Genomic DNA, 24,098 nt, shown 5'->3' on the forward strand with positions numbered 1-24,098 from the left:
TTTAAAATCAGATTTAAGCATCAGCTTTAAAAATATACCCCAAAGACAACACTGTCTCCACCCTTAGCTTGTTGAAATCTTTTTTTTTTTTTTTTTTTTTTTTCTTTCTTTCTAAAAGTTTGCATTTTATTCTATTCACTACAGCTTCCTTCTGGTCTCTCTCCAAAATATTTTGTATTTCAGCACATATCACTAGCTGCCCCACCTGTATGTTTCACAAGTGCTTGTCTGACAAGTGTGAAAACCATTCCGATAGAGCTTTTAGAACAGGACGAGATATTAATCGTCATATTTGACTGCAAGACAGAAATTTCTGTCCCAAAAGTCGCTTTGCTTAAAAGTGACAAAGGGAGTAAAGTGAGACAAACCGAATCAAGTAGTGAGCTGTTCAGTGTCCCTCGCTCATGTAGGGATAAACCCGCCTGCTCTCTTCCTGCTCCTCTCCTTCCCCACAGTATCATACACACCCTCATGAACCACAGTTCCACAAAGTTCTTATTGCTGAAATTTCACACTTTTTTTGCACGAGGAAGCCGGTGACATTAACGAACGACAACGGAGGACGGGGCAGGCCTGAAGCTAAATTCCCAACTGCCATCGTGAGCCAAAACGCAATAAAGTTCATCCGAAGGCAGAGACACGCTGCTGCTGCTGCTGCGCTGCCGTTGTGACATGTTATAACGCTCAAGGCCAGCACCTCGACGGTGTTGAACTTTTCAGGCTGTGAAAATTTTAGAATAATTTCAGCATGTGTCACGACTCACGTGGTCTCAGCTGCAGTAGCAGACACATTCTAGATTCAGTTCCGCGGCATTTTGTGTGGAGATGATGTCCTTTTCCTAAATAAGAACCTAAAGCAAAACGTCTTCTGCGCCTACATCATCTGCTGCAGAAAGTGGCTTTTAACATGGTGCGAATGCGGTGTAAATTTTACATTTTCCCTGAATGTTTCATCGAAACTGTAGAACCTGAGATTGTTGCAAGAGCCACTCCCATAAGACTGTTGCGGGACCTTGCTGACCTGGCGCCCCAGTGAGTGTCTCAGCACTGGCAGCTGCTGGCTGGCTGCACAACTAAAGCGTGTTTTGACTACCAGTATATAAGTTAAAACTTACGGATGTGGTGTTCCTCCCCACGCGACCTACTGGGATATGGGCGTTCTCTGCAAAGGCCATCTCCAATTCCACAGCAAAACTTCATGATGCTGATGGCAAACTTCCCCTTCCATCACACCCTTTTTCTACACTTAATGAGTCTGTCTCAATTAGAACCCCAATCGGTGATAAAAAAAAAAATTACACAAATATAATAAATAATAACAGTTCCAGTTTTAGTCCTGAAATCAAGTGAGAGAATGGAATAATAGTGATGCACACTAAGAAAGTCACTACAGTAAAGGAAACGGAATACGCAACATCTACTCAATGCTGACATTGAAATAAAAGGAAAGAAAAGTGCGCAGCATACGTGACAGAATAGAGGGCGGGGTCTGATCTGAGCTGTGCATGCTAAACGTTGGTGGAGATCTTGTACTTGGGCGCCATGTTGCTGTGGAACCAGACAAAGCTGAAGATGACGCCCATGGTCTTGGGGATGCTCTCATCATATGCGAAGTTCATAGCCTCGTGCAGCGGCACCTTCACCACCTCGACAAGCTCGCCCTCTTGCGCCTCGTTGCCGCCTTCGCCCACGCCCACGCAGTTCTCGTCTGACACCTCGGCGTAGAACAGGGTCTGTTTGGCGCCCGTGACGCCCACGCCCGACCTGCAGGAGGCAGGGTAGAAAATGCTGGTTTTAGTCACAGACGGAAGCCACACTTTCCAGTCCCCTGCTTCTCAGACCCCCCGCAGTCACCCCCCGGACAGCACTGATGGAATACCGAATGGCAGCGCCAGTTTTGCAGGCTGCTGGCCAACGGGCAGCGTGCTCCGAAGTAACTGAACGATGGCAGCCTCAATCGTACAGGCTGCTGGCCAACCGAGAGACTGCTACACCGTCCCAGAGCAAGTTCCCCCGAGTGGAACAACTGCAAGGTTGGCGCTCCTCCTCTGAGCACCAGGAGCAAAACTGTGTTTTGACACAGCTGCCTTGATCTGGAGTCCTAAACCCTGCCTGCATCCTGCCCTGGCGCCAGGAGGGCGGGTGCCTCATCATCCGCCACCTCGCTACGCCTTCACCTGAAGCGTTGCTACGGCGACCCAACGGGAAGCCCCGAGGGTCCCAGGTGAGGTGGCGGCAGACCGTCCACAATCCGCGACCGTCACCTGCATAGTGGAGCGCAGCTTCCGAAGGATTAAGGAAAGCGGTGGAAAAAGCTTTCTTGGCCTACGGTACTCCAACGTCTGAACACATAAAATGCGTCATAACACAGTGTCTGAGATAAACAAAGAAAAGAAAAAGTAAATAGCCAAATGGGCTCACAGCACAATCAAAGAGAGGGCTGTACGTCCCGCGGGGAGGCCGTGCGCTTCGCTATTCAGTGCCGAGCGACACACCATTAAGTTGCAATCCTCACAAGCACAGAATGGCTGCGAACATCCTCTGTGCAAGTCCAAACGATCCATTCCTGCTGGGACGTCCCGTGCATCCGTCTTCTTCCTTAACCTTTTCATTAAAAAGATGCTTCGATTCAAAAGAGCCCCAAAAGCAGAATTGGCCTTTCAACGGCGGGGAACAATGAGCACGCCAGCTCAAGCCCATGCACATTCCCACAAACCAACACTAGACAAACACCCCCAAACAAACAGCAGTATTTGTTGTTCCGTGTGTTTTTAAAAAAAAAAAAAAAAAAAAAAAAAAAGGCGCTGAAGACGAAGAAGTTCAATCTACGTTGACAGGTATGGCTGAGGACAGGCCCGGCTCGGAGCGTATCTGTCTGCACGGGAAGCGGGGATCCGTCGCTCGGGGAGTTTATGTCTGACATGTTTCTCATAGGGGCATGAGGGCTACAGCGACCCCTGCCATCTGGAGAGGTTTGGAGGAAGAGACACACACACTGAAACAGAGAGAAAGAGATAGAGAGAGAGGGAGAGAGAGAGAGAGAGAGAGAGAGAGAGAGACCCCCTATATTGGCTGCTAAGCTCAAGTTATCGCCAAGGCGAGTGGGAGGAATTCAAGAGAAAGACAGCAGGGAATGAGGCGCAGCCCTGCTTATGGAGACTCCTCTTGGCCAAAGCAGCAGGACGACTCGGACCGTTCCAGAATACCCACAGCACTAAGACGACTGCGGACAACCAGGCGGATGAAAAGGTGGCTGGCACCACAGACACATGCTCAACACTTAATGTCACGCTGTTATATTTAACAGTACGAACATGGGTGAATAAACGTAATAACAACAAACACATTGGCAGCACAGTAACATAAATACGAGCAAAACGTATCCCGCGTCGATTCGGCTCTTACTTGAGATTTGGCAGCTGCCAGCGTTTTACCTTTACTCTCACGTTAGTTTTCCTGTAAACGCCTGCGATCCGACCCGCGTAGCTGGGAACGGAGAACGCGCAGAAGTAAAGGAGGTGGGGAAGACAAGGAGCGAGGCGCAGTAGGGCCCTGAGGGTCACTTCGTGTCAGGCCGCGAGGGAGCTGGTCTTACAGGCTCGTCTTCAGGATGGCGCCGAGCTTGAACCGCCGATGAGCCGTTAGATTGCGGACGTCTCATTTTGCAGCCTCGCGTCGACAGCATCGCTTCCACACACACACACACACACACACACACACGACCACAGATGCGTGGAACACCCTCAGACCACAACCTCTGCCTGTACGCAATTTAAAAAACTTTGGTTCCGTTACTGCAAAAAAAAAAAAAAAAGAGATAGAAAGCAATCACGTTTCCTTACAGTCTATAACCGATCCAGGCGCTTACCTTGTAAGGAAACGCCGTCGAAACTTTTCTCCAGCACGGTATTTATGCTAAAGGTGATTCTGAGGTCTTTGCGACACCAGTCAGAAATGAATATTTTAAAAAAAAAAAAAAAAAAAAAAACTTGTAAAACATCACGGAGACCCGCGGGAACGGCGGCAGGTGTGGACGCAGACCGGTTTGCGGCGCCATCAGCCACCACTTTAGAGCTCCAGCCTCCTGTTTTACAGCTGATAGCAGCACAAAGAGCGGCGCTGCTCTCCAGGTGCCACCTGATTACAGGCTTTATAAACTACCGACGTGTAAAACACTTCTCACTGACCAGCAGGCTACGTTATTGTGGTCGCTGTAAACCACCCCAGGTGGATAAAGCCTTTCGAGACCCACCACAGCTGGAGAGAGGGAATACGATCAGCGCTCTCGCTGGAGCTAAGGTCGCATGCGGGGAGTACCTGTAGGAGGTGATCCTGCGCAGCTTGGTGGCGGGGACGTCGTAGCCGCACTCCTGCAGCACTTCTTGCCGGGCAATATCCTCGAGGGAAAGGTCAGGCTTGTCCACGGGCCTCACGCACAGCTCGTAGGTCACGCCGGCCGAAGCTGGGGGGACGTCGACGGTTTGGCCCGACTCCTCGCCCTTGTCATCCGACCCGGCATCAGATGCAGGAGCTTTTTCATCTGGCTCTGCTTCGTCCTCCTCGGCAGCTTTCTCCTTGGCCTGCGCCGACTGGCTCTTCTCCCACTCGCACATGTACACCGCTGCACGTGAGACTGTCGGTCAGTGTTGCCTCTGCCTGCTTAATGAACGCGCCTCCTTAGACGCTCTCAAAAATACAGTAAATGTTTATTTGCTTATTAGTATTATTATTTATATACTGTAGATCACACCTTTGTCCAAGAACAGTCAGCAGATAGCGCAGCGGTTGGAGCTGCTGCCTTCAAATTAAAGGACCCAGAATCGAATCCCGCTCACACTGTCATACCTTTGAGCGAGAGACCTACCCCTTCAGTTGTCAGTAGATGAACATTTTAAAGCAGTTTGGAGACAAGCATCAGCTAAGTGAATAAATAATAAGAATTAATACTTTACAGTGATTTACCCATTCGCACAGCAGGGTATTCTAAGTGTCAATTCAGGGTAAGTGCCTTACTCAAGGGTACCACCGCAGGAGGGGATTTGAACGGGAAACCTTCAGACCCCAAGACAACAGCCCTAACTGTCGCTCTACGCTCTGCCCCGGTATGTTTATCGCCCATTGTTAGCAATTGCCCCCCTTTACCCACACACTCTTGCAACACTCACACACACGTGCACACTGACACACACACACACAAAGGAAGAACTAAAGGGCCACACAGACAAAGCGAGCATGTTCACAAACGGACCGTGCGGAAGGGAAAAAAATCCCAACTCGCATTCCATAAAGTGCATTGTTCGAATATTATTCTTTACAAAAAAAGAAGTGTTTACTGCTTTCCACTGTGTTGCTCAGAAGAAAACAATCCCTCTGAATGTGAGTCTTTCCTTCCATTATTAAACGTGCTGTAGGGACCCAGCCAGAGACTGGGGGAAACAATGGGGCAGCGACTGTGTCCTGGCCCACCGAGGAACATGGAAAAGGACCGTTTTTTTCCTCTCTCGGCAGCTCCACGTCCCAAGGACTTTTCACAAGGGTTTCTGGAACCAGGCACTTTCTGAGATCATGCTTAATATCCGTGCTATTTTTCAGCTAATCGATGGGGAGGCTCTGGGGGTGTTTCAGTATCTCAGCTCATGGCAAACTATCAAGAAGCCCATTGTGATGGAAACTGGGCTGAGCAGCATGCCATGGGGCAGGACTGCTCCGACGGGCCGCGGCAGAACCAATCTGGGATCTCTCTGCAGGACTGAGGTCTGCCTCACAGGCAGCAGATACCCTGGGTCAGAGGGCAAGCTTTCAAAAAGGTTTTCCAACACTCCTCAGCTTTCCACCAAGACATAAAGAGTGGAGGACTTTGGCGCGTAAGGGAGGGTAATTTGTATTGAGTGGTGGGGAAGATGGGCTTCATGCAGGCTAAACCTGGGTAATTTATCATTTTATGACTGCAGTACAAACAAACTCTACTTGTACAAACAGAAGCAAAACAAAGGAAAAGTGACTTGGCAGACAGCAAGTGATCATTTCGGAGGGTGGGTCTCCCAGAAGGAGCACAGACACGTGGGGGCGGGACTGGGAGTGTTAGGACTGTGAGGAGGGGGCATAGGTAATGAAGACATTTCATCACACTCATGCAGCAGGGAGCACACCAGTGGGAGAATGAGTAGAATCCCATCTATAATGGCTTTGCAGCAGGAGAGAAAGGCAGCCAAGCAGAAAATGACTTCCCAGCATGCATGTTGCTCGTGCCCACTCATACACCTCCCGACACGCGCCAATTGGGAATGGCTGCAGGGTGAGCTCTTAAACAGCACAGAAAGAGCCACCAGCTGGAAGGTAGTGCAGTTTTTAAGGACGTCGACGTGAAACGGAAAGGTTGCGGGTTCGAAGGAGGTATGGATCTGCTGAGGAAGGCACGCGGCCCGAACAGGATCAGCCATCCGTCGGTATGACGGAAAGACGAGACTCTCCGAGTACCTGGGCGGAACTGCTTGACCAGGATAAAGCAGTGGCAGGTGGTGTTGAAGATGAGGACGGAGACGCTGCGGAAAAGAGAGACAGAAGATAAGAAGAATAAGAAGGGGAGCAGCTGCCACTCAAGGCCCTCAGTCTACCATCAAGGCGTTGCTCAGGATCTCCTCCCATGTGGAAACATCTCCCTTCAGCTACTAGGAGATACCTAGAAAAGCATTACAAAAAACAATTCCTAGAGACAATCTGTGGGCCAAAAGCAATGTCGCTTCTGCCTGCTTTATGGGGGCTTAGCTTGTACTGGCTTGTATCAGACATCGCCTGCGAAACTCCCTCATACAGCCGGTGTCCTATTACCGGAAAGGGCCAGACTGTTAAACACGCGAGCTCCCGTGGAAGTCTTTGGCATAAGTGACTGCAAATCACATCCTTGCGTGTGTCCACATTTCCCTGCTGGGCACAATGCTTACGATGGCATCTGTCCCAAACTGCGGGGTGAAAACACAGCTCTGACAACAAGAATCAGAATAGCAGTCCTCTACACACTCGTGGCCAAACTGTCATCTTGGAGTGACGGTAATGCTATTAAAATGACGCACGGACAATATTACAGCCCGTGAGCCAAAACAAGGGGTACGTGACACCTGCAGCTTCGACACTCCCTCTATTCTGGACTCTCTTAAAAGAGCTCATTCCCACACCCCCCCCCCCCCACGTAAATACCTCCACGCAAGGTGCCGATCAGAGGGTGATGGGTGAACAGGAAGGCTTTTCCACTGCGTAACAAAACAGGAAAAAAAAAATTCCACACCCCTAACTATTTAGGACAGCAGACAACGTCAATTAAGTCACGGGCTTTGATTGGGGGGGCTGCTGAAAAGGTGCAGGTTACGGGCTTAATTAATGCGTACACCAGCTTTGTGTCCCCCATGCGCTCTGAGAGAACTCTTTAGGGACTTCTGGAGTTCCTTCCCCCTCGTTTTACCCCGTGACACGCCCTCTGCCCGTTTTAAAGAGAAGGTCGGTTCTGTGCTGCGCGTCTTTGAATAAGTCGGCGAATAAGACACGACCGAGCACGGGGGTTTGGGGGACCGCGCTCCTCCGTCCGCCCGGGATTAACGCCCGAGCCTTTGTCTCCGCTCTTCACCCGCATTCGGAAAATAAAGGAAAAACATCTTGATCCTAAGGATCTCACTATAATAGGATTTCGGAGAAGAAAGGAGAGCGCGCACAAAGAATCAGTGGGCCTCCCTGGCCTCTTCACACAGAGGACGGAAGATCCTTTGGAGCGAAGGAGCTTAAGTACTCGGCTCTTAGCGACACAGTCCTGGAGGGCGAGGGGTGGTCGGGTGGGCGGGGACTGCATCTCACCTCCCCACCTGGACCTGAAGGACATGCTGATGTTGGTGGTATACGTGCTGACAGCAGACCTACCTCCTCAAAATGAAAAAAAAAAAACCACAAAGCCTGGAGCTGGGGCAGGTGGCAGAAGAGGCGGCCAGCTTGCGGAGGGTCTGCTGATCAGAACCGCACTGCGTTTTCGGGCAGCGCGCCCCAGTGGCCGGCTGTTACGCCATTACAACTGCACCGCTCATAAAGGCATCTCTTTACTGCCGTCAGCGATTTCAAGAGCACTAGAGGATGCCCCGCAAGTGTTTCCGTGTCCCCAAGACTGCCCTGCGCATCTCACGTGTTCCGGTCTCACACACACACACGCAGAGAGAGCAGCTGAAGGAAAAATAGAAGAGAGGTATTCAGAACGCACAGCGTTGCTGCACGCATACACATCTCTGCGTGTTTGTGACCTTGCCCGTTTTTGTGTGCGTCTGTGTGCGCGGCGCTGCTGGAGCCAGGCGGCCGAGGGGCCGTGTTGGGAAAACGGAAGCGGCTGAGGAAACAGGAAGCCCAACCCAGCCTTTCCCATGACGAGAGGGCGTGGCCCGCCGTCTTTCTTAAGAAACGAGAGAGAAAAAAAAACAAAAAAAAAAAAAAACAACAAGCGCGTTATAAAAGCAGGGAGGGAAGCTCTTTATCTTGCAGCCTGCGAGATTAATTTCGGTCCTTGATAATGAAAGTCTCGTTCCCTTTTTGGAGCCTGCCTTCGGAGCCGTGTTTCGACAGCTTGCCTCGGACCCACCGCCCACCTCAAGAACAAATGCACCAGGAAGGGGAAGCTTCCAGAATGCAGACGGCCTCTCTTTCCCCCTAGGCTGCAGGGAGGCGATAAAGAGGTCGCCTGGATAACACCCAGGCTGTGAAAGTGGGTCACGGCGGCCCCGCGTCAGGAGCGCACCACGCGGGTCCGAGACCGCATTGCTCTGCCGCAGCAGCTAAAACAATAGCGCTAAGAACCCAGCAGGGCCCGTTCTACCTTCGGTCCCCAGGGCCCTGGGCTTACATCATCGCAAAGACGAAGCGGAGAAGGTCAGTTGACAATGGCCTTCCTCTCCGGACCCCCCAGAAGATTAGCAGCCGGACCTTCCCCTCAAATATCCACAACGACAACGACCCAAGCAGATGCTCACACTTAATGTCTTTACCTTCCAGCCAAGAGCGGTTGCCGCTCCACGCCCTTGCGTCGTACGAAGAAGATCAACAGAACCACTGGGCCGCACCACAGCCATGAGAGCTGCCTCCACATCCCCCGCACAGAGGGCGAACCAGGAGCAGCAGTACACCAAACATGCAGCCTAAACCAGCAGCATTAAAGCATTGCCTCCCCTTTTGATTGATTGATTGATTGAGACAGACAGACAGACAGATAGATAGACAGACAACTTCCCAGTGCCCCTTTTTCATGCCGAGCTCTTAATTTGCCAAGATTTAGCTGGCGATTAAATTAATTGTAGAATTCCAACCTGACTGACCAAGGAATGGCAGCAAACTCATATTTTTAAACTGTATGTCACCAAATTCACGCTGATTCAAGAAAACTGCAACAATTATGTTAATGCCAGCAAAATATGTTGTATTTGTTAGCGCAAACTAAATCGATAACACTAATTAATACTACATGACTTGGTTAACATTTTATATTTACATTTATTTATTTAGCAGATGGTTTTCTCCAAAGAGACTTCCAATGAATTCTATGTAGTGTTATCAGGCCACACACCTGATTCACCGTGGTGACTTACACTGCTAGATACACTACTTACACTGGGTCACTCATCCATACCTCAGTGGAACTCACTCTCTCTGTCACTCACACACTATGGGTGAACCTGACCAACATGTCTTGTACTCTGTCTCATGTACTGTGGGAGGAAACCAGAGCACCCGGAAGAAACCCACGCAGACGCGGGGAGAGATGCAAACTTCACACAGACAGAGCAGGGATCGAGCCCACGTCCTCTAGCACCATCCGGGCGCTGAGAGACAGCAGTACTACTCGCTGTGCCACCCGTTAAAAATTAAGTCAATACTGATCCTCAGTGGAATGCATAGTTTCCTTAATCAACTGAAAAACACAGAGGTTATCATCCTCACAGTTACAACTAGAAACAATAGTGGTAATTCTTTTAATTTTATGTAGAAAATTAAGAGAAAATGATTGAATTCACAGGGGGGCGCAGTGGCGCAGTGGGTTGGACCGGGTCCTGCTCTCCGGTGGGTCTGGGGTTCGAGTCCCGCTTGGGGTGCCTTGCGGCGGACTGGCGTCCCGTCCTGGGTGTATCCCCTCCCCCTCCGGCCTTACGCCCTGTGTTGCTGGGTAGGCTCCGGTTCCCCGTGACCCCATCTGGGACGAGCGGTTCTGAAAATGTGTGTGTGTGTGTGTGTGATTGAATTCACTGTTTCATGCTATTTTAGACTATTTCAGCATTCAGTATTCAGTATTTTACACACACACACACACACACACTTTCTGAACCACTTGTCCCATACGGGGTCGCGGGGAACCGAAGCCTAACCCGGCAACTCAGGGCGTAAGGCTGGAGGGGGAGGGGACACACCCAGGACGGGACACACCCAGGACGGGACGCCAGTCCGTCGCAAGGCACCCCAAGCGGGACTCGAACCCCAGACCCACCAGAGAGCAGGACCCGGTCCAACCCGCTGCGCCACCACGCCCCCCATTCAGTATTATTTCTTAAAAAAAAATATAAATCCTGTTTAACGTATTTAAACATTTGCTGACCGCTCAGCTGTTACATTCAGTTCAACATTACATGAATTGTACCCTGCTCATCATGCACAGTTAATTAAGAGCTCAACTGGAGTAAAAACCAGCCAACCCCCCAACACACTTCTTGCTCCCTATCCCTGAATGAAAGCAAAGCAGCAACTGTCATTCGTTGGGATGATCTTCACAGGGACAAACCATGTGGACCCCCCCAAAGAGGTTGCCAATACTCCCCCTGCTAAGACTTACTGTGGTTTCCGCAAGGGTGAACGGAAGCGGAGCCCAGGTTTCCCCCCCCAGTGGAAGAGCTCAGCTCACTGCTCACTCTGGCTATCATGGAGGAGAGGTCTGGACCTCCCCATCAAGCCAGAGAAATCCATCTATGAAGTACCGAGTCCTTCATCAGATGGTCTTGTGACCCCTCCTCCTGTCCATTCCCCTCTGGATCGACCAACACAACGGGCAACCATCCTACCCTGAAGATGGACGCAAACCGGACTGCTAAGGTCGAAGGCCGAAAGCTTCCGTGACAAAACAAAAAGACGAAGAGGCTCTGACTCCGAGTCACGGTGAGAAGAGAATATCCTAAAGGCCTTTGAAAAATGAGTGTCAGTCATACAAGAGGCGGCACGGACATTCAGACCGTACGAGGAACAGCACGTAGAGGGGAAAGTTGAGGTGCTCTCACCTGTCATGGGTTCTCATGAAGTCCCAGGATTTCTTGGCTCCATTCTGTGAAGAGAGAGCATGGAAAAAAAAAAAAACAGAGGAAGAAGGAAAAGAATCAGAGCTGCGTCCTCGTGACTCGAACGGTTTCTTTTAATCAACTCAGTCTCGTCGGCTGGAAAAGAAAAAAAACATTTACGGACAGGTCTTTCATGAGGCGTAATGACACTGGCACCTTTACACCGAGAAAACAAGAGCAGTCATGTTTTGAAATATTTTATAACTGAACGACTTATTATAGGATAAAAACATGAACAATGAAAACTCCAATCCTGCTATTTCTGTTATCAGGTTATGACATCCAGGTGTCACAGGAGAATGCACATACTGTACAACGAGCAATTGTATACAGTACACACTTTGGAATGCAGGAAATATGAGAATAAGGGGGGGGAAAAAAAAAAATTAAACACCCACACACGTTTTCCTGCACAAAAAACTGTGTGGGGAGAGACTTATGGGTATGTCAAGCTGCAGGAAGAACAAGTAATGTGGGTGATCTGAAAGGAAAGTGCCATAAATTAAATAAACACCGTGAGGAAATTGCTTCACCCCCATGGGTCGCCGAGCTAAGCCGTCATGTCGTCTAACCATGCGTGAAATCCTCTCCGGACCCCAGGACAGACACGAGGCCCCCGAGAGCGGAACGATGCGGGGATGTGTGTGTGATCTTAACGGCGAATCGCACCCAGCCGCTCTATCGGCGTGTGCGCGGTTCCAGTAGCCGGCTTACCTTCTGGAGACGCTGTTCTCGCCCCTTGTGGTTAAGGTGCTGCTAAATGCCATTTTACAAGCCTAATCCTGGCTTTGAACCCACAAAGAAGCCTAACAGCTGTTTCAAACACAATCGCTGTATATTTAGTCATGCACCTCCAGGCCACGGAGCACCTGCAGCCAAGCGCCCGGCTTTACGGGATGGAACAGATGTGCTTCTCGTGATGAACTCGCGCGTGCACTTGACAGCGGGGCTCAAAAGTGAAGAGAGCCAGAGGCAGCGGCAAGACGATTCCAAGCAAAGAGACACTTTCGGTGCTTCTTCAGAGCTTTCCTGGGCTCACCCGCATCATCAGCGCCTTCCGCCAGCAAGGAGGGGAGGCCATTACTCACTTTAACGGTTGACCCAATGAGAGTGGAACACCCTGCGGAAGACCGGCCCACCATCATCATCATCATCTGTAACTGGGCCTCAATCTCTTGACAGATTGCCACTTAAGTTGTCAGGCAGGAAAAACAAGATTCGACAAGCTGCAAACACATCGCAAGTGGATCGGAGGAAAACCCAGAGCGATGCGCTGCCCTGTGTGGTTTCCACGAGCCGGCGGTCGCTGCGAATCATTTCTACGAGCCACTATAATCAATATTATATGAAGCATTAAAAAAAAATGCAAGGTTTTAATTTAATTTAAGACGTTATGTGTTACAACGGAAGGTGAAGGTGCCCACATTCTGTAGGTATCCACACCCTCACGGCCTGCGCAAGGTGCGATGACGTAGTCTGAAGAGCAGTAACGTGATCGCTGTGGAAAAAAGGACCATGCTCCACAGGTGGCCACGGGGCCTGCAGCTGCATCCTTTCTCATTTGTACGCGGAGAAGCAGGCAGAGCGGTTACGGAACTGGACCTCGGGCTGAAGAGTTCCCATGGGAAGCTGCCGGTACAGTGAGGAAGGCGCTCCATTGGCCCGCAGCGTGGCATTGTGGGACTGTCCATTAGTCATCAGCGGTGCCCGTGGTGGAACAAGGGGACCGCCACACACAGAGCTCACACATGGAAGGTGCGTCAAAGCAAAGCCCTTTCCAGGGTTATCTGTTCCCAGAAACCAGCCGCTCGTGGCTGAGTAAACAGCGTTGCTGCAACAAGAGCGCATGTGCTGGGAAGCCCGGCTCCTTCCACGCGAACGAGGAGGCGGCACATCACATCGCTCCCGGACCAGGGAGGGCAACAGCCAGGACAAGTCGGGTCAAGGATGGGCAGGGTTCCTAAAACACATACCTTCAACATGTTTTTGGCTCTTTTTGTGTATTTTCTCATTGTCAAGCAACACTTTCCGTATTGTTACTCTACAGTTGAACTCTGTATTTTGCTTTTTCGAGGTGAAATGCAATACAGTCGAACCAAGGCCACAATATGCATTTTACAACCCTAAACGCAGCTGTCCATGCTGAAGAGAACACTGCTTTGCGGGGGTGGTGTCTACAATCTATAATTTGGACCCGAAAGCTCAATTATCATTCTCCAAGTTGAAGGTAACATCCTTGCCTCTGTCGGGGCAGCTGCAGTGAAAGATCAGCGATTAGCATTTAATGATTCCCCCATTCACTCACAAACGCACTCAGGATGGAGCTTTTCGCACGAATTAACTTGACGGCAGCCAAACGTAACCCAGCTTGCAGATGAGTACTTTTGAAAGAGCTCCAGAAATGATGGAGGACACAACGCTGTTTTTTTTCGTTACGGGTCACTCGGTGCTCTTCCTGCTTGGCCTCAAACTGCTCCACCTCGGACGTCCTTGGCAGCCCAGGGCAAAGTAGTGGTCTGCACCATCTCCCAAGATTCGCGAGATCACCTCTTACGCCGTCAAAGGAAACGCACCCTTTCGGACAAACCGTCCACGACAACCTCAAGAGGTTCCGCACCTGCCCCATCTCCACAGTTAGCCAATCTACGGTCATAAAGGCAACAAGCCTACAGCCCTCATTGCACCCTACCCCTGGGGTTCACCTCTCAGCCTTCGTCTTACACGGCTAAAAAGATACAACTGAAGTCTTCAGAATGCAGTCGTATTTGCCGTCCTTAAGAGAACCCCCGAAGAAATCTGCATTTTAACTCTCTCTTTGACTCTGGACCCTGACCCTCAATCGCTGGCCGTTAAACGCGTTTCCTTGCCGTCGGACAACACCGCTGACCCCCGTCTTTTAAGCAGACTCAATGCCCTCTCCCCACCATCGCCCATAGCACAGCCCCCTGGGTGCACTTCCCTCGCTGCCCTGCATCTAGACAGAAACCCAAACATAAACAGACTAAAGAGAAAGCAGCGCTGCAGCTAGGAGCACAACCAGCAGCTCGTCACTAGGTCACGCACCTTCCACAAACAACCCGAAAGCTGCACCCCCTAAGCTCCATCGCTTTCGAGGAAACTTACATGTGGAGCACAAATGAGAGATTACCTGCTTCCTTACTTATAATAATAATAATAATAATAATAAGCTGACTCCTTTGTTCATGGTCACTTACAGTGCTAGATAATGAACTTTACAATGATGTATCCATTTAAAGAGCAGGGTACTCCTATCACCACACACACACACACACACACATTTTCTGAACTGCTTGTCTCATACGGGGTCGCGGGGAACTGGAGCCCACCCGGCAACACAGGGTGTAAGGCTGGAGAGGGAGGGGACACACCTAGGACGGGACGCCAGTCCGTCGCAAGGCACCCCAAGCGGGACTCGAATCCCAGACCCACCAGAGAGCAGGACCCGGTCCAACCCACTGCACCCCCCCAACCCCCCACTATCAATTCAGGCAAAGTACTTTGATCAAGGATACTACAGCAGGAGTGGGATTCAGCCTAGGAACCTCCAGACTGCAGTGTGACAGCTTCAGCTTCAAGCACTATGCGACTTGCGGTACTGGGGTACAGGTAAGGCATCACTAGAGCCTCCATCACCACTCTATTACTACACTCACTTACTGGGATGGTGACAATGGCCCTCCTGACACTTACCGTACCTCTTGCAAGGACACATTGAGCCTCATTTGTTACTGAGTCAGACCTTGCGGGCAAGCTGGGAAAAGGTGGGGTGGGGGTTCACTTAGTGCTCGGAGTCTGACTTTTTTCACAGTTTAACGTGAGACAGATTATCAGCGACAATCACAGTCATAAATTCCGACCATGAAATAATTCATTACTTTTTACCTGCCTAGAAAACAGCGGCTTAAGTCACAGACAGTAGTACCCAGAGGGCGTGTGCGTCACTATTTATTGGTATTTAATCATCTAGCTGAAATGTCTCAGACTTAAAATGTGTGGATTTCATGCCAAGCTACAATTATATCAGTTATTTGCCCATTTATACAGCTGTGTCACTTTCACTGGCTCTAGTCACTACCTGCTGGCCCTTCCCCATGTTCCTCCCACAAGAGCAGAGATTGACCATGCAGAGGACAGTACAGAGCTGCAGGATGCTCCCACGAGGCCCACGCAGCCTGGGGTACCACACCGGATGCCTCCACAGCGGGAGCAGCACGGTGAAGGAAATTATCCATCGACAGGTTACAGGTTCGAATTTCAGCACCGTCCCTGTAGTTGTACCCTCAAAAAAGGTACTTACTTGAGTATACTCTATATACTACTGTATTAATGGGTAAAAGAGCTACTGTAAAACCACTGGGTAATTATAAAAAAAAAACAAATAGCAGGAGTGGCGTGTACAGTGCCAAGTGTGCGCCCAGGTGCTTCTCAGGCATGTTGAGGTGGAGCAGTCTGTGCGTACATCCCCGAAAATCTTCACCCCCTGAGGGTGAGAGAAGGTATGCCGGTCTGCACGCGCCCATCGGTGGAGCGTTCCTTCCTTCCAGTGGAGGCTTGCAGATCGGCCCGCTTCCTTCCAGGGTCACATCAAGCACAACTGGAACCTGAAACGGAACAGGAAGTACTGGCACGCTCGCATCCTGCCCAATTTGTGCTCCACACCCCCTGCCCATCCATGGGCGGTCATGTCAAAACAGGCACTGTGCATCCCTCCCCATCTTTCCCCAGCGCCGTGCTCTGCTTGCATCTTTCTCCTACTCGAAGCCCAAATTCCCTGAGCGCTGCTGAGAGCAAAGGCGCCAGCGCTGCACGCATTTTCTACAAAACGAAAGGCAGATTCAGACACGACACCTGGCACGGGCTGCAGGGCGCAGTCGGGGGAGAGGAGAGCAGAACCAAACCACCCGTCAACCAGGCATTAACCACACAGGGACAAGTAGGAGCAAGCTGCTGAAAAGGCTGTAAAATATGTTGTTTTATGTAAACACCGTAAGCTCGTCAACCTGATACAAATAAGTTTTCTTCAACCTAAGCCACAACCTCACGACACTTTTGCCCTCCGGAATATAGAGCAAACTTCCCCCACAAAGAATGCATATAGAATGTGCTTGTATTCCCATAAATGTAAAATCTCCCAAAGAACCAACACATTAGTCAATAAAGAGACACTTACTTACTGACATCATACAAACTGCGGCTCAGATTTTACATTTAATTACAGAGTACAACATTTTTTTTGGAATCTGTGTGTCGAAACAAGCAAGAAATCACAGCGAACTGCTCCCGGTGTGTGTGTGTGCGCGCGCAAGACAGAGAACAAGCGTAGGTGGAGAGGGAGGTAAGGAGCATATAAATGGACCGTGACCATGTTTTTGGATTTATGGTATGAAAAACAATGTATGTTATTTATGCTTTTAACAGACATATTCTCCATACGGTTCTTGAAACAATGTGCGACACGAACTCTTCCCCACATTCCACGGGTTGACGCATTGGACTGATTAACGGGGATGTTGTGACGCTCACGTACAAACACACGGACACACGATTCACAGTTAATGTACTTGTACACTACAGTGTGTGAGCAGGAAACACGCTGGTAGTGGGCCTGTTCCCGGGAAGCGTTGCTGGATCCTACATCAAACGTCACATTTCCTTCTCGGGAGCGACGAACAGCAGGGTGGCTACAAGACAGCAGGGTATGGAATCGGGACCGGTCAGAGAACCCCTCACATCTGCACGTTGCCCCTATAACAGCCCCCACACTCCCCCTATACTGACTCTTCCGCCACAGGTGCGTATCGCACAGAGACCCCTACCGCTGCCCCTCCGACTCCCACCAGTATTCAAGAATGGATGACCAGGCACCGGCTGGAGCGGAGTTCCAGATGACAAACTCCCTCATTTCCTGGAGGGTCCCTCGGTCTGTGTGACCACAAAGACAGACCGGGCACAGCCCCCACACCTAGGAAAGGACGCTGCCTTCACTACCGGTCAAGATGATGAGCGCAGTGGCTGCGCTAGACCCCACCCTACCAACTGGAGGCCCGTCGCTCCCACGCGAAAAATGCGAGGTTCTCTTCGCAAAGAAGGAGATTCTGAAATTTTTACCTAATAAAAAAGAAAATATGGTTAAGTCTGAAATTCCACATAACACCATATGAAAGGCCACAAGCTGGCAGAGAATGGAGAAAAAAAAAAAAAATTGACAACAGGCACAAAGCCACTCAAAACTTCCAAATACAGTTTGTTCTGCTCGCTATTAAAGAACATGAGCCTAAACTAGAAGGTCGTTCCCAGAGTCCAGAAAGCATTGAAATCAGCTTCCAAAAGTACTCCTTATCATCATAATGGAGCTGCACTTTATGTTAGAACACACTGAATGATTTACAAGTCCTTTCATAGCAAAGCCATCCATTGTTTCCTCTTAACAATTCACAATCTCACTGGGAAACACTACACAGGACACAATTACAATGTCCAGTGTGAGCAAGCAGCCATGCCAACGGGGCTGGGGCTCCGCGTTCACTGGGAAAGTGTTCCATCTCCCTCCTCTAGACCGACGCCACAGAGCATGTAAAACCTGGACCAGGTGGGGCCGGATAGGGGGCTGCTGGAGACAGACCACTTCCTCTGTCTTGGGAACGCTGCCTTGCACTGACCCCAGGCCTGGAAAGACCAATGCAGTGGCCACCGATTACAATAATATGAAAGAAAAATAATAAGAATAAAACTGATATGACACTGAAACCCCCAGAATTGAAGCAAAATGAATAAGGTGGTCTTGTCTGGTTGCAGGCTGAACTCCATACCATCTACACTTTCATTTAGCTTGTGCTCTTCTCCAAAGCGACTTACAATGATTTCCCCATTTACACAGCTGGATAATTTTACTGGAGCAATTCAAGGTAAGTACCATGCTCAAGGGCACTGTAGGAGGAGGTGAGGTTCAAACCAACAACCTAGAAATCTGAACACAGCAGCTCCAAGCACTACGCTACCTGCCCCCCAAACAAGGGATCTGATCCAATTGCTACATTTCACCCTGTTCTGGCACCTTTAAAAAAAGTAAGGCCATCACCTTCCCAGCATCATCTTCATTAACATCCTTTGTGATTGTCTACATTTGGCACTGAAGTACACATCCACTTCCACCCACATCATCAAATTTATGCAAATACAAATCCAACCATTTAAATGAATCCCAATCTGAAAAGGACAAAGTTCGCTCGGGAAACTACAACCGACACATTCCACAAGTACCGTTCTTAGGAGGCAAGAGATTCGTGTAAAATAAATTACCACCTTCAAGTTGGAAAGTTCCTTCTGGGTGAAAGAATTTTACACTGCATTTAACTATCTCAATAAGGCAGGGCTGAGATGACATGTGCAGCCAAGTTGCCAAGTTCACTCCGAAGGCGGAATTCCAGGAGGCAACAGAAGGAAATCAAAATAATCGCTGAAATGCATGAAATGGAGGAATTTACCACGATCCAAGGTGTTGATGAAATGGTGCTGGGTGGATAAGGACATCGGAAGAAAACACCGTCATTCCCTATACCAAGAGGCCAGAGCACTGGATGCAATAGTAGAGGTCTAAAGAACTGAACCCCACCTTTCCTCAACACATTGACCCTTCCAAGGCCACGGAGTTATAACACCAAGCGTCCTGGGCAGCTCAATGTAAACAAAGATAAGGCTTAATCTTGCTTTGTTTGGTCTTTTTCTTTATTCCCGTATGCTGATATGATCTTCAAGAAAATTTTTTTTGCTGCTTATGGAGCTCCTTTCGCAATACGTGCTTAGGCACCAACCTTCTCGTGCAGCTTTATTTCCCACACAGCAAAGGTTGTCTGAAGTCATTTCCTGTCTTGTCAAATTACCTTGTTAATGACACCAGCTAGTCTTTATGACTCATATAAGGTGGGTTTTTTTTTTTTTTTTTTTTTTTACACACCACCTTCATACTACTTTGTGCAAAATTCTATTTATACTGTCAGTATTAAGCTAGCAAGGTCAAAAGTCGAGCAGATCAGTGCTGTTATTGTCAGTCCATTTGGTGTAGTAAAAAAAATTCCAAGCAAACAATGTCTGTAAGCTGAACCATCAATGGCTGGTATATACTAGTTAATTAATAGAAAAAAATGTAGACAAAAATCAAATCTAGTGTCCAAATTTTACCATAACCCCACATGTGCTATTTATATCCACAAGTTTGTTCTAACAACACAGAGCCATTGTCTTGTGAAAACTTGTCTGCCAGTACAATGTCTTAGATATCCATCAGCAAAACAGAAAAAAGAAAACTAAAAATTACCTTAGGAACACTCTAGACTAAATAATGGAAAGTTACGCTCCTTGCTGGGAACAAGCAGCATCGTGGGCTGACACCAGCAGTTCCGGCTATTTGAATTACCACGCTAGAGCCCCCTGAGCAAGTTTCTCTCCGTCATTTGAAACCAGGTTTGCATGTTTTGTGTGTCAGCTACCTTTTGGTACATGTGCTATGAAATTATAGATCCACTAAAAATGAAGTCCCCAGCATTAAGAACAGCATTACAGTGAAAAAAATAAATTAAAATACTAAAAAAAGCAACACACAGTTTTAGATTCCTCATCTGAACTGGAAGGTCAAAAAGGTCCAAGTTGAATCAGGTGAAGAGCACAGTCAGCCCCTTGGGGAACAGATATTTTTGAGGGTTAAGAAGTGGGCTTTGGTAGGTTTGGCATCTTCTAGCAATCTGTGGGTGGCACAGTGACTCAATTCTGCATCCGCAGCTCACTGAAAAGCTTCACATGAAGTCACTGTAAGGGCTGCATTAGGTGACCAAAGACAACCACAAAGGATCGTACAGGACTGCATTTTAAGTGTGTGAAGGTTTACCTGTTCTAGTACACAGCTCTTTTAGACCCCGTGCTTAACTTCAGAATTGAACTGCATGTTGATTTTTAACGAAAATACCAACTTCTACCATGTCACACTGCTTCACTCAAAGATGTGACTAATAACATCCCCACAACTCCTGAAATCTTGATAATGGTTTACATATTAAAATGATGCCCTTTAAAAGTTAACTTAAGACAGTGTATGAAGTACAAAACCAAACCAACCAACAAATTTCAATAACAGCTTGTCCTGGGCAGGGTCGTGGTGATCTGAAGCCTATCCTGGAAGCACTGAGCGAAAGGCTGAGGGAGGTGCAACCTGGACAGGACGCCACTCCACTGCAGGGTAGCCACACACACACACACTCACTCACTCATTCACACACAAGGGCAATTTAACATCACCAATCCACCTGAACTGCACGTCTTTGGACTGTGGGTATAAAGGAGATGTATGAAAAAGCCAATCATCTAAGTAAAGGTCATTAAAAAAAAGCATTTTAAATACTAGATACTTCTGCAATGTAATGAGAGAACAGGGGCATGAATTATTTGTTCTTCACAATCTGCACTTAAGTCTTAAAAAACCCTATTTATGTGATACGCTGTATGACAAAGCTTCCATGCACTTATGGAGAAAAGTGTTTTCTAAAACTGGACAAATAGTAACCGAAAGCAAGACTGTGACCCTGTTCACTGTGCTAATGGCCAACAGGCATTATATGCTGAACGTCTGTCAGGAATGCGCTAGAAAGCCCTTCTCCTCCTCCTCCTCCTCCCCACCTCTTCTTTTAATCCAATCAGGTAGAATAGTGACTCATCAGCAAACCTAGGGTAGAACACAATAGACATACCATTTGAACCTCCCATCCAGTCTGAGGAATACATTACCAGAAGGCACAAATATCAGGGCATAAGGTATTTTGTGGGGAAATAGTGATGAGAGAAAGGCAAGTTGGCGCACATCTTCTATGAAAACAAACTTCGTAATCTCGTATTAAAAAAAAATTTAAAAAAAAAAATCACTAAGTACTGCTGACACAAGTCATGCACAGGAAACAAACCCAATATGTCAAGGTATGGAAGAAAAGGAATAAATCATTAAACCCTGCACGCGTTCAAAGTCAGATACTGGGAGCTCATCTAATTTGCTGAAAATATTATGTAGGCAGTTAGTAATGTATGTCAGAGACACATGTTCTAAAGCCAAGAGAAAGTTAATTTATACATAAACTAGCTGAATAGTGAATACAACATATCCATTAAGGAAATTCGGCGTTTCTGTTGTCTGCAAGTCATTTAATAAGAACCACCCAGCTGTATGAAGAGAATGCGATGCGTCACAATTACATGGATGAAGGTGGGGATATAACTATGATTTGTGCGATGTCGTAATAAAGGGAAACGGCAGTTTTAAAATGTTTATGTGCAGAGGATAACATTTGTTATTTAGTCAAGTATTTATCTGAATTTCATTAACAATGGAACAAAGCAGAGCTGAGTCACAAGAACATACTGAAAGAATGAGTGGCAGGACGCAAATGGACGGGGAAACACGTACACACAAGGGTGAAATGTTTCTGTTTCAAGGATGGTCATGGATCACACTACCTGAGGAGGTTCTCAGTGAAGAAAGTTAGACACTTGGGTCAACTGTGTCTGTTGTTGACCTTAGCAAAAAAAAAATACATTTTCCTACCATATATGTAAAAATAATCAGTAGAGGTTTCACGCCTTCATCAAAATCAAAGTCTGGGTTGTGGCTTACAAGGAATACACACAAGGACAAACTGAACTGTCAAAAATCTTCATAACAGCTGAACGAAGGCCATACAAGGAGGCCTGTATTCTCTCGCATTCTTAGAACAAATGTATCAAATCTGTTTTTAAAAAGTACCTCAGCATACTCTGCGAAGCAAACAGTACGAACTGCACTGCCAGCACAGCTGAAGAACGCGTGTTGCCCAAATGGCTCCGTTGGCGTGATGTCTGAGCAGCGCACACCATGGCGCCAATCCAACGGGCCCCAGTGTTGACCCCTGAGGAACGCCTCGCTTAGGACGCAAGCGCGAGAGCAGAGCAGCGCGCGGGCGCGCACTGACTGGACCGCGTGACAGGTCACTCACTGGGACGGGCGAATTTGGACAAACAAATACTGGTTATAGTATAGACGAAGCTATCTATGCATCTTGACTAGAAAAAGCCCTTGGGACAGTCTTCACGGACCCCAAAGGCAGCAAACCCACCTTTCTTGCTTCCGTTTCTGCTGGAATGGAAAAAAAGGAACGGTGACAAAAATGTGCGACTACCAACTGGTTTAATTTACCAACAAAAAAAACTAGAAATGGAGCGTTCTGGCCTTGAATTTAGGTTAACGAGCGTGACAAGTAAGTTATAAGATTGAGAGTATATAACAGAATGGACAACGCAAACGGAGAGACGCTGCAAAAAAACAGCAGAAGTGTCACGCCGCGATGTCATTTGGATTTGCAGCAAGACAAGAGCGCGAAAGGACGCGGCGCTAGTGTGTAACCGCCAGTCAGATCTTCCCCGGCTCAAGCGTGTATCCTAAACGTCTGCGACCGCGATGGAAAAGTGCTCGGTGGCTGTAAGGTTATTTAAAAATTAAAAAGAAAAAAAGGGGGGGAAAAAAGCGCCCATGGCGGTATGTGAGGATGTACTCGAAAGGATGTAGCGCCGGCTGGGGCTGCTCTGGGGAATGATGGGGGCTGGGCGCTAACGAGCTAAGGTGACATGATGATGATGCAGTCCGCGTACGAGCCCGCTCATCATGCATGAGGGCGCTGCATGGACTCACCTGGCTGTAATGCACCCTCAGTGGCTTCAGGTAATCTGAGCTGGTGCACGGAACCACCTGGATGTTGTTGATCTGCTCCATTATTAAGAGAAGGCTGCCGCACCGCCCGGTGTCCCCACACCAACAGAGCATCCACGGAGGAGAGCGGGGAGAGGAGCCTACGGGATCCCATAAAGGACACTATAGAGGCGCACCGTCGGAATGCGTCTCGAGGACAGCCTGAGTGTGGAGAGCGCGCTTCTCGTCTCGTGTTCGCGGTCCCCCCTTTTCGCCTGACGCCTTCGTTTCCTCGATGTTTCCAAATAGATGATGTTTGGCAACAACATGCAGCCACAAAATGTGTTATTCAACACCTGACAGTGTGGCAAGTAACAAGAGCTAAATTCTAACGACCTCCCAGTCCAAAAGCCCTGAAATACACAGTATGTTCTTTTTTTCTGTAGTGTGAGGAATCTAAAAACCCTACATGACCTCGCCAGTCTCCTGTCAGTGTCCTGTAGGACCACTTTATTTATTTTTGCTGAATTTTCTGACTTTAATCGCTTTGTCTCAAGTCGTTTAAAACTTTTACAAAATAAACATTAAGCACATCACAAAGTACATCAGAGTCCTATAGGACTGGTATTTAATCTATTTTTTCTGCTTCTGTTCTATCCTATTTGATTCTGGAAAATACTATACAATGTTTTGCAGTTATTAAAACATAAGAATATAAGACAATATAGATTTATGCTAAAGAATTTGAGTAGATAGTGTACATACAAGGGAAAATAAAAAGGCGATATTAGTTCTGTCAGCAGAGATTATAATAGGCCTGTATTCACTGTTCCTTAGCTTTCATTAGGCAGCTATAAATTTCACAGTATCTAAACATTGCTTTTCACAAATTACTTTTTTTATATTACTTGTATACACAGCATGCCAGCGTTTATCCGTTTCAAATTAAAAACAATAGCAGCACAGGGACTCGTAGGGCCACAATGTCGTCTTGTAGCTCCATGTTTGCAGATCTGAGTCCAGCTTCAGCTCCCCTTGTG

The 24,098-nt window shown here is 48.2% G+C and overlaps 1 protein-coding gene across 1 annotated transcript; it reads right to left on the reverse strand.

Moving 5' to 3' along the window:
- Window positions 1-88: 88 nt before the first annotated feature.
- nudt14 (nudix (nucleoside diphosphate linked moiety X)-type motif 14) lies at window positions 89-23,642 on the reverse strand. The gene is made up of 5 exons (XM_018727261.2): window positions 23,062-23,642; window positions 11,283-11,326; window positions 6,478-6,542; window positions 4,318-4,621; window positions 89-1,764 (listed from the first exon to the last, which is right to left on the reverse strand). Exons 1-5 carry the CDS (start codon window positions 23,191-23,193, stop codon window positions 1,509-1,511), a joined length of 801 nt encoding a protein of 266 aa, XP_018582777.1. The 5' UTR covers window positions 23,194-23,642; the 3' UTR covers window positions 89-1,508.
- Between the last annotated feature and the right edge of the window lie 456 nt (window positions 23,643-24,098).

The sequence above is a fragment of the Scleropages formosus genome, chromosome 15, assembly GCF_900964775.1.
Source record: "Scleropages formosus chromosome 15, fSclFor1.1, whole genome shotgun sequence".
Lineage (NCBI taxonomy): Eukaryota > Metazoa > Chordata > Actinopteri > Osteoglossiformes > Osteoglossidae > Scleropages > Scleropages formosus.